Source organism: Malus domestica, chromosome 02 (genome assembly GCF_042453785.1).
Source record: "Malus domestica chromosome 02, GDT2T_hap1".
Taxonomy (NCBI): Eukaryota; Viridiplantae; Streptophyta; class Magnoliopsida; order Rosales; family Rosaceae; genus Malus; species Malus domestica.
In genome coordinates this window covers 37,700,797-37,712,054 of record NC_091662.1, presented here as the reverse complement: position 1 = coordinate 37,712,054, position 11,258 = coordinate 37,700,797, and the positions used below count along the sequence as shown (strand labels likewise).

The 11,258-nt window shown below is 40.1% G+C and overlaps 1 protein-coding gene and 1 long non-coding RNA gene across 2 annotated transcripts; both read left to right on the top strand.

Moving 5' to 3' along the window:
• Positions 1-293: 293 nt before the first annotated feature.
• On the top strand, positions 294-4,018 carry LOC139193993 (beta-hexosaminidase 2). The gene is made up of 2 exons (XM_070817967.1): positions 294-1,365; positions 2,825-4,018. The coding sequence occupies exons 1-2, from the start codon at positions 369-371 to the stop codon at positions 3,775-3,777; spliced, it is 1,950 nt and encodes a 649-aa protein (XP_070674068.1). The 5' UTR covers positions 294-368; the 3' UTR covers positions 3,778-4,018.
• A 2,982-nt stretch (positions 4,019-7,000) lies between these two features.
• Positions 7,001-7,998, top strand: LOC108172461 (uncharacterized). Its single transcript, XR_001789008.3, has 2 exons — positions 7,001-7,502; positions 7,594-7,998. It is a non-coding gene; the product is annotated as an uncharacterized lncRNA (long non-coding RNA).
• The last annotated feature ends 3,260 nt before the right edge of the window (positions 7,999-11,258 follow it).

The window sequence follows — 11,258 nt, the reverse complement described above, 5'->3', positions numbered from 1 at the left end:
CGAAATTGACAGAATGTGTGGAAATGATATAAAAATTGAGTTTCAAATGGCAAAGTGGCACAATTTTAGTTTCAAGGGCTAAGCAAAGATATTATTTTATTTATTGGGTAACAAAGCTAAGCAAAGAGCAGGCGATCAACATTGTTTCTGATGTGCGATTAAAAATAGGTAGGAAAGAAAAGGTTTTGGTTGAGAGTCGTCCGTGGAATATTATACTATACCACCGGCGGCAAGTTGACTTGAAGCAGATTGGATTTAGAATATAATCTTGTACTTTTGTTTTGTCTAATAATTGGGGTTGGAGAGGGCCTGCCGGTAGAAACTAGAAAGGAACATTTCTAATAGCAAACAGCATATGATACAACATAATGTTAAACGGGAAACGCCAAATCGTTACCCAACACAACAAAATAGCAAACAAAGAAAGGAATGGACGAGCCGGCAGAACAGAGCACTCGGGGTCGGTCGGGTCGGGTCTCCCTCCAAGTCCTAGCTGGGCTACTTACAAGTATTTAAGACAAAGCAGTCAGGTCTCCCTCCTCAAATTTCTCGCTTCCTACAGTACCAGTACCACCATGCAGATTCTCATCGTCATCCTATTGATGGGCTTTCTCCTGGCCTCTGCGGCGCCATTCTCGTCCTCCCAATCTGATTCCGGAGTCAATGTGTGGCCAAAGCCGAGAAACTTTTCTTGGCCTCAGCCGCAGGCCCACCTCCTCTCCCCTAACTTCGCCATCACTTCTCCTGCCAACCACAAATACCTGTCATCCGCCGTCAAACGCTACCACCAGCTTCTTCTAAGCGAGCATCACCGCCCCCTCGTCAACCCCTCCTCCTCCGTCCGCATCAACACCTCCGCCCCACCCTTGCTCACCCTCTCCATCACCGTTGCTGACCTTGCCGCCCCACTTCACCACGGCGTCGACGAGTCCTACACACTCACCATCCCCATCACCGGTGGAGCCGCCAATCTGTGGGCCCAGACTGCGTGGGGCGCCATGAGGGGCCTGGAGACGTTATCGCAGCTGGTGTGGGGCGATCCGTCGCTTGTGGCGGTGGGAGTGTACGTTTGGGACTCCCCGCTGTTTGGGCACAGAGGGGTGATGCTGGACACCTCCAGGAACTTCTACGGAGTGGAGGACATACTGAGGACCATCGAGGCCATGAGCGCCAACAAGCTCAATGTGTTCCACTGGCACATCACCGACTCCCATTCTTTCCCACTGCTGCTGCCTTCCGAGCCTGACTTGGCCTCCAAGGGGTCTTATGGCTCCGCTATGCAATACTCTCCCGCTGATGTCACCAAGATTGTCGAGTTCGGCTTGGAGCATGCCGTCAGGGTTGTCCCCGAAATCGATGCACCTGGTCAGTCACCCTACTCACTCGCTTACTTACCAATAGCTATTAGTTAGCTAGCTGTTTGATAAAATGCCACAGAGAGGCACTTGATAGCATTTATAAAGCATTACTCTTATCTTTATAAAGTAATTTGGCCGTTGTTTGAGTTAAAAACTCTCAAGTAACGTACGGATTCATTAGAGGAATTGTATCTGTCAAGTTGGGACTTGTTATGACTGTTAGAAAATGTACAAATGCAACCTTATTTCTGGCTTTATTTGGAATGCGAGAGTTCAAATTTAGAAATTTCAGTTTATGTTGGTAAATTATTTTGATATGCTAGTAATTGCACATAATAAAACCTTTTATTCTGCTTTTTCTAAAGGGATTTCAAATGACATGCTGCTAGCCTGCACTCTCTCCTGTTTTGGTTAGCAGCAAGAAACCCAAAAAACATCAGCCTAGTTTATTCCTGTTTTTGTTAGCAGCAGCATGCTGATAAAGTTTGAAAGAAACCTAAAGGATATCAGCCTATTTTGTTCCTGTTTTCAATATCATCTCTCTCATTTACATGGCTGGCTTGTTCTCCTTCCTAATCTACATAACCTTCCACATTCTTCTGGGTTTAGGGTAAGAATCAAAATATGAAGAAAGAAACTAAGAGTTGCCGTTGTGAATAATTTGAGGAATCTAAAAGCCAGAGAAGATATAAGAAAATAACAGCGAAGGGCATGTACTTTGGCCATTATTTCAGAGGCATATAGTGGGGGCTTAATATCGTAGTTAAGAGCAGTTGCCTTTTATATCTGAGGTCCTGTGTTCTAATCTTCCCCATCCCAATATTTGTTTGATAAAAAAGAAATTACATCGGTAAAGAAACATGCCTTGTTCTTCCATGATACAAAATCACAAGATGAGATGTACAGAACAGAAAATGAATATTGGAACTAGAATGCTTTTAGGTTTTGATCTAGAAAAATGGAAAGAAAAAAAAAGAAAAACAAATTGTGGGGGTGAGATCCACAAAATATTTGGGTCTTAAAACGAAAATAGCACTTTCTAATACAAGCAGAAATTTCAAGAAAGCAAATCCACTTTCAGGTAAATTTAGTTGTCGACATGTTATGGGTTCACATGGAGAGGTATTTGGATGATGAGAATTACAAAAGTGTGATGAAATTTTCCTTTTTGTATTTGTTGAAAATTATAACGAGGACTTAATTAGAAAGGAGCATATGTGGTGGAGAGGTGCGGATGGAAAGTTGCTTGGGCTAGCAATGAGGATGGGGGAGTGTCAGCCACAGTTGCTTGTTTCACTGCAGTCTGCAGCTGGAAATAATCTTTACTCTATTTCATTACATGCTTGCTGCATGCTAGATGACCCTAGCACCTTATTCGTTTTCATAATACATTCTTATTCCTAATCTGAATCATGGTAGGGTAATCAAACATATTTTTCATTCTTTTTTTTTTTTAATGTGTGCAGGCCATACGGGATCATGGGCTGAAGCCTACCCAGAAATCGTGACATGTGCTAATATGTTCTGGTGGCCAGATGGAGTAGATTGGGCTGACCGGCTTGCATCTGAACCCGGAACAGGTCATTTGAATCCATTGAACCCCAAGACCTACCAAGTCCTTAAAAATGTCATCCATGATGTGTCAACGCTATTTCCTGAACCATTTTTCCATGCTGGAGCTGATGAGATCATACCTGGCTGTTGGAAAGCTGATCCAACCATTCAATCATTCCTGTCTAAGGGTGGAACGCTCAGTGAGCTTCTTGACCTTTTTGTCAACTCCACTTTCCCTTACATTGTATCTCTTAATAGGACGGTGGTTTATTGGGAAGACGTTTTGCTGGATGATAATGTCAAGGTGCAAGCAACTATTCTTCCCCCAGAGCATACCATCTTACAAACATGGAACAATGGCCACAACAATACTAAACGAATTGTGTCTTCTGGATACCGCGTTATTGTGTCATCCTCGGAATTCTATTACTTGGATTGTGGTCATGGTGACTTTCTCGGGAACAACAGCCTGTATGATCAACAAACAGGCAGTGACACTGGAAATGGGGGTTCCTGGTGTGGACCTTTCAAAACATGGCAGACCATATATAACTATGATATAACATACGGGTTGACTGAGGACGAGGCCAAATTGGTGCTAGGTGGAGAGGTGGCGTTGTGGTCTGAGCAAGCTGACCCAACTGTTTTGGACGCACGAATTTGGCCGCGCACTTCAGCATTGGCAGAGTCATTATGGTCAGGGAACAGGGACGCAATGGGTATGAAGAGGTCCGCAGAGGCAACTGATCGGTTAAATGAATGGAGGAGCAGAATTGTGGCTAGAGGTGTTAGGGCTGAACCCATTCAACCGCTTTGGTGTATTCGGAACCCAGGGATGTGCAACACGGTTAATTCATTTGGTTAAAATGGTCTTAATTTATGTATTAATAACATTTGAATCTATTTTTTGGGGAAGTGAATATAAAGTGAATCATCCGAAACCACACTTCCTCTGTAACAACCGGTTGTTAAAACCTCGAACATATGTATGAAAACAAGCTGAAGCTGTTCAGCAAACTCCATCTCTGAAACAAGGTCCATAACCCACTATTAATTACTTTGTAATGACAATATGTTCTTGTTATTTTTACTGCTTTTCACGAGAATTTATCATTTTTATATTTGTCTTTGTACGCGTCTTTAACATACATACAGTTGAATATTCAAAGCATGAGAAGAAAATATTGCTGTTGAGAATTATTGATTTAAATTACTAGATTTTAAACCAGTGAATATTCAAATCATTGCTAATGTAATGTGCCGTCATCAAACTCTCAACACCGCGGCCACCTTCACCCCGACCGACCATCCACCACAATTACATTACCATAACTCCCTACAATCATCCCTGCCACCCTAAGTCAATACTTCTTCCACAGTGGTTTAGGTAAGTTTTACTCTTATTATAAGAATCTAGCACTTTAAGTTTGATTCCTACGACACAATATCTACAAGAGAGTGAGTTTTATAGGGTTGAGTTCTATCTATTAATCGTCTCACTCATCTAATTTATACTCTTATTGGTTATTCTCTTTACTCTCCTAAAAAGTGGGTTCCCATTTATTGTATAGAATTCAAACTCATGAGTTCAATATTGAACTCAAGAGCTGGAATCACTTTTATACTATGAAATCCCATCCTCAAATTTCACTATTTGATTTCGTATTTGTAATTGTTACGACGTGTTCCTAATTTTTGATGTAAAATTTTGCAAATCTACAAAAAAATGAAAATGTCTCTAGGCAAAGCGGAGTCATACATGGACTTTTGAGCTTGTTTTATATTTGTCTTTTTTCTTATCATATTCCAGTAGTATGTGTTGATACGAACACCTTAGAAGTAAACGAAATGAAATTTGAAACTAGATTGAAGATTCTACGAGGCTCGATAGTCAATGTAAAACCCCTCCCCAAATTTAGTTTGTAATTTAACAATTTCCCTAAAAGTTTATAGAATCTTGCAATTTGGTCCCTTATCCTAATTTGATCCGGACCCTCCATCTAGATTTTCTTTCTCCATCACACTGCCATGTGGCAGCCCATAAACTCTACACCTCTCTCTCTCCTTCCCCAAAGCTCTCTCGGATCTCTCACTCTCTTAGCTCTCAACTCTCTCTCTCACTCTCCTTCTCATTCCTTTTTCCATTCGACACACCCACCCAAATTTCTTGCACCCCGACAACGGCGCAGCACCACCACTACTACCGGTGACACTCTTTCTTCCTCCCTCCCCTCCATGAAGCTCCGGGGCACCCAGAAGACACCCAACCCAGGTTCGGCGAACCGTGGGTGTGCGAGCTCAGGTCTGACCACCTTCAGCCATTTCACGTCTAATCACAGGTAGCAACCTCTTCCTTTTGTCTTTACCTTCGATTTCCTAGTTAGTTCGTAGGGCATATGGGAGTTTTGCCGACGACCAGAGCACGGAAGGCTCTGGCCTCATTCCCCGGAAAGGAATGGGTCAGTGACTCAAGTCCAATGAACCTAGGCACTTTGGGCCGTGTATAGAACTCGAGCCCTAAGCCTGTTTAAAATCCAACCCAACCCTTTTGTTTTATTGATTTATTTAATTATTTAATTTTTAAAACCCAAAGGCCCTTGGGCCATTTCTGTTAAGGCCTTCGGCCCGTAGACTCTTTTAACCCTAAACCCTGGCCGGGCTTCCAAGCCCAGGCCCATGTGTTAGAACCCAAAGGAACCGGCCTTAGGGCCGAACCATCCCGTTTACCTTAAACCCTAGGCCCAACCCAGTTTGACCTAAAACCCTTTGACCCAGTTTAACCCATGGCCCATTGACTGACCCAGTCAACACTGGCCGTTGATTTGGTCAACGTTGACCGTTGACTTTGATCGGTCAACGTTGACCGTTAACTTTTTGGGTTTCATCTGAAACCCCTTCTATGCTAATTTCAACGTCCTGGACCCGTTTTTTATATCCGTTTTCTCAAATTCAATCGTTTGAATAAAGTTTTATTAATTGTACCCTTTATGTGCTTAGGTGCAATTATTAACCGCGAATCCATCATTCATATTTCGTACGGCTCTACGACGACAAAGTATCTATGAGTGGACCCCTTCTAAAATGCATGTTTTAATAGTAGAAATGCATACATGAAAAGCATGATTTAAGGATTACATTTTATGAGATATCAGGCTTACTTAGAATCTTTTGGAATACCATATTTTCTATCGAACCCATATTCTTTCTAGGATATCTGATGGATGACGGTATACTATTAGAACATTTTTTTGCACTTCTTTATAGTATAGATGATGGATGACTTTATATTATGAAGATGTTTTGAGATACATGTACCTATGTGTGGAAAGACTATGTTCAATGGTTTTGTGCTTATCTAGTGGTCATTATTCTACCTCCGGGCAATGATACTTTTATTAGGCATTCGGATCGAGTGATGTAGGGACCTTTAGGTCGAGAGATATTATATTGGCCTCCAGGGTCGGGTGATGTAGGGGCCTTCGGGTCGGGAGATTATTATATTGGCCTTTGGGTTGGGTGATGTAGGGGCCTTTGGGTCGATTATGATACCACTAATTAGGACACTATATACGAGATACATTTTATGAAGGGTTTTATAGCATGCTAGGGTTTCTAGAAAACCTTTTACATATTATACTATTGAATTTCCATAAAACTTTGGGGGTTAGTATGTTGAATAAATGTTTCAGTATTATATATATATATCAACTTGGTCCACTTATGTTTATTTTGCGCCCCCTCAGGACTTAGAATTAAGGAGTACAATCCCGGCTTCAAGGCACTCTCGCATCGGCATCTTTGAGTCCTCTCGGTGTAGGACCCATCATTTTGTTCATTCAATTTTATATTATTCTTTTTTAGTGTCTCATTTTAGTTGTATGCTTTGAACATGTTCCTCAATTGCATATTAATCATATTTAGATTTATAAGTCTTATTTATTTCTTGTTCTCAACATTTGCATTCAATAAATGGCTTTCGTCACCCTTGGATGTCGTCCAACATGTGACCATTTCGATGTCTCACGGACATGGGGATCAGGCCTTGTTAGTCGAGTGTATTTTGGTAATTTTATCATTATTTGGAACACATGTTGTTTGTCCGTTTTTGACCTTGGTGTGTGTGCCACAGGGGCCGACCTTCCATTTTTCTGTAGCTCATCCTCTCTCTCAGCTCACTCTCAATCATTCTCTCTGGAGTCTTTCTCATCGTTCTCACCTTCTCCCTTATCCAAAATCATACAGCCATCTGAACCACCTTTTCGGCCAATCGATCACCAAACCAACACCATAGTGACCCTCATCTCTTCACGAGCTCAAACATGAACCCTAGACTGTGAAAAAATGACCACTGACTGAGGTCATAAGAGCTCTGACGAGAACCGAATTTTTTTCGACAAGATTCCGTCTCTTTTTTGTTGTTTTGGATGAGTTTGGGGGTCACCAGTTGAGTTACTATCATCCCAGAAGTCAATTTCGAGCATTGGATCCTCGGGTCCACCTCGACGTACAAAGATCACACAACTTCGATTTGAGCCAAAGTTTTCCGACGAGTTTCAGGCCATCTCTGGCCTTTTCTTAGACTTTTAAAAGGTATAAAATTGCTACTCTCGTCTTAAGCTTCACTTTGACACAAGGATTGTGTGATTTGGTTTAAAATTGAGCAAGTTATGGCTTTGTGAAGGATTTGTGCTCAATTTCCCAGTTTCTGGCAAGATAAACGGCTGCAGCTGCAACCAACTCACTGGAGAAGAAGGGAAATATTCCAAAACCCAACCCGCTTGTGGCTGCTCTAGTCTGCACGTAGAGGCACGTACGATGGCGCATAGTCTGCAAAACGTGGCCAACAACCCAAAGTGTCTTTCTAGGCTAATTTTGATGATCTGAATTTTTTTTTGGCATTCATTCAGCGTTATTATATTGTTTTAACCTAATTTTGTAGTTGGCATCCACTTAAACTTGCGATTGGCAGAGATCCGACAGTCGGATTGTCATGAATTTTTAGTATGTTGTAGTGGAAGCGTGATGAGGCTTTTAGGAAGTTACTGAATGGAAATTTATATGCGGATCTTCCGAATTGAATTTCTAAGGTTGTTTATCCTACCTTTGACCTTTGTCCAAAGGTTGACTTTGGTCAACGTGTCCTGAATCATTCTTGATTGTTGTAGACGACGTGTACAACCTAGAACTATGTGGTTTATCACAAGACTTCTAAGACGAGACTTGTGATTTGTTCTAGGCACTGATCGTGTGTGAGCATTTTGATCCATGTGCTAGGATGCTTTAGCGATGACTCTAGGTGAGTGTTTTTAATATATGTGGTATGGTCATCACCCTGAAAAATTCCATACTAGTATACTTAATGGATATGGCCTGAATTTTATAAACTGTAGTTTGTTATGCATATTTGAAACTTTTGTGAAACTGTGAAATGTAAGGGCTAGTAGAGAACCGTCAACACATTAATATGGGAATTTGAGACATCAAATTTGTCATTGGAGCTATGTGCTAGAAAGTGTTGGAGTTGTACCCTAAAATCCAATTTTGTAATATTGGATATTATTAACAACTCCATATTAATTAATTAATTAATAAAGGGAAAGATTAATTCATTGATGAGTTTGGCTTTGTATTATAAAGATATTATACTATGAAAGAGGCCATAGGATTTAAGGTATAGAAGCAATGTCCTAAATGATGTTAAGGTAGGTAGATTTGCATTCCATAGTAGCTTAGTTCGGCATAGATCACATTAAGGTTAGCATGGTCTCGTGTGTTGGACAAATGATAGATATATATAAGCTTGTCTTTTGAACAAGTTCATGGAACACTACCTGTAATAAGGAATGAACTTTGATTTCACCTCGGGTTGACAATAAGGAATCTATCACCTTCGGTAATTGTTCAAATAGATAGAGATATCACTGGAAGCAACTTTAAGATCCATATCAAAAAATTTTGTGCAAAGTACTTGTTGATCAAACTATGTTTGTAAGAACACATGAGTGGCACCGAGTAGCATGTCATGGCTATCCAGATTAGTAGAAGTATACGCAAACTAATCATGATACTCTTTCAAACCTTGATTGTATTTACAATGCAATTCGGTACTTTTGTTATCCATACCCCGATCAAGATTTATGTAAAATCACATGTAACCATACATATGAACCCGAGTACCACACATTGGGCCTTGCAAAGCAATGATGGCTTTGAGGTGAAATCAAAGTTCATATCTACAAGTATAAGATACCTATTATGTATCAGGAAACATTGTAACGTTTGACATGTGTTAAAGCATCCGTGCATTTAAGCTTCTTAGATGGTTAATCTTCTGTGAATCCAACATACAAGTACCCATATATCCAACACGCGTCTAATACGTGTAGCACGAAACATGATAACCTAATACGATATACACCAGCCTTTCTGGATAGTCAATGTCCAATTGACTTTCCAAAAGCCTAGGAACTTTGTTTAAGGACTAAGTGACAATGGAATACAAGTCTCCCTGCCTTAACCTCGTTTAGGGCATTGCTTCCATACCTTAAATCTTGTAGACTCATTCGTAGTATATTATTTGTATAATATAAATGCCAAAACTCATGAATGAAGAATACATGCCCTTGATTAATTAATTAAATATAGAATTGTTTTATAATATCTAATATTATAAAATTGATTTTTAGGGCACAACTCCAACATGGCTAACAAGTATCAATCCATCTCCAGCCATGGAGGCTATGATAAAATCCATGGGCACACGTTTAGCCTTCAAAAATATTTTTTTTTAGGAAATGGGATGGGCTAATTTTTCCCGTCTCCGGCCATGGAGGACTAAGAATTAGCCCTTCTATATTTTTACATTTTAATATAGTGAAGGAAACTGTTATACAACAATTAGACATTTACTATGTATTGTTCCAACTAAGGGAAAATTTCACTTTTTGTCCATGTAAATTAGTTAAAGTTCACTTTTAATTCATGTAATTTCACAAATGATGACTGAAGGACACGTTATAATTTCCATTTTTAGTTAACATAAAAGGCATGTGTCACTCACATGCATGACATGAGGGGGCATGTTGACTCACTAATTGGGTCCCATATGGGGGGGCGTGTTGACATATCCCACATCAACCGTATCTATGAGAAAAGAAGAGTTTAAATATCCTAACCCTACTCCAACTAATATTAAGGCCTTTTGTGATAAGATCCACACCTGACGAATTGTGCACGTAGTAATCACCAAGTTGGGGACAATATTGGTGTTGTTGAAAGTGGGTCTGTGACCCGTCTCTCTGATAATTTTACATGGTGTTAGAGCTAGGGGTGGACCCGTACTACCACTTGCTGGGTAGGTCCCCTTGGCTTCACGAACCGTTGCTCTGATAATTTCACATGATGTCATAGTTAGAAAGTGGGCCCGTACTGCCACTTGATGGGTGGGTCCCCTTGGCTTGGCGGGATGATGGTGGGTCCTTTGGCCCCGTTTATAGGGTGAGTCCCTTTGGCTCAATGTCGTTGTCGATGTGTGGATCTCCCACATGTGACCCACTAATTGGGTTCCATGTGAGAGGACGTGTTGAAATATTTCACATCGACCGTATCTTTGAGAAAATAAGAGTTTAAATATCCTAACCCTCACTCCAACTAATACTGAGACTTTTGTGTTAAAACCTCACACTTGACAGATCATGTAAGTGGTAATTACTAAGTTGGCGACAATATCAGTGTTAGCCCGTCTCTCTGATAATTTTACACACCTATTGCATAATTATTGTCAAGTACAAGATGAAATTAACAATGAAACTAAAATTTATCAATATACCCACGCTCAATAATCAAACCCTACCATCACGCAATCTTTATCCTCCGTTCATTCTAACTAAAACCTCAAGAGCTCTCATATAGAAAAAAACACATTCTTTTTGACCGATGGATGGTGATTTTAAAGTTTGAATTCTCCAACTGAGGTATAAATCAACTTATGCAAGTTTTTTAATTTGATTTCAATTTTTTTAGAGTTCAGGAACAAGAATTTGGTGATTATGGAGTTTCTTATATTTCTATGCCCTCTAACTATGTTCCTTTGAATTGCATCTTTTACTTCTAAACTAAATTCGTTTTAGACATTAGAGAAATTCCTTAGTCAAACTCCATTGTTTTTTTAGGTTAACCAAACAAGAAAATTTACAAATTCTAGAAAATAAAATTTCATCATTTTAAAATTCCTTAATAATATGAAATTTCTTCATCCAAGCATAGTACAAGTGTTCAAAGTTTGACCTTTTAGCCTTCCTTGAGGCTGATTAAAATACGCCTATTTGCAAAAATCTTATGGCTGGA

What these genes read in the sequence shown, in the direction of transcription:
- LOC139193993 (XM_070817967.1), top strand. Translation starts at nt 369, where the DNA reads ATGTTAAACGGGAAACGCCAAATCGTTACCCAACACAACAAAATAGCA. An exon ending in CCCCGAAATCGATGCACCTG is followed by an intron (nt 1,366 to 2,824) that starts GTCAGTCACCCT and finishes TAATGTGTGCAG; the next exon opens with GCCATACGGGATCATGGGCT.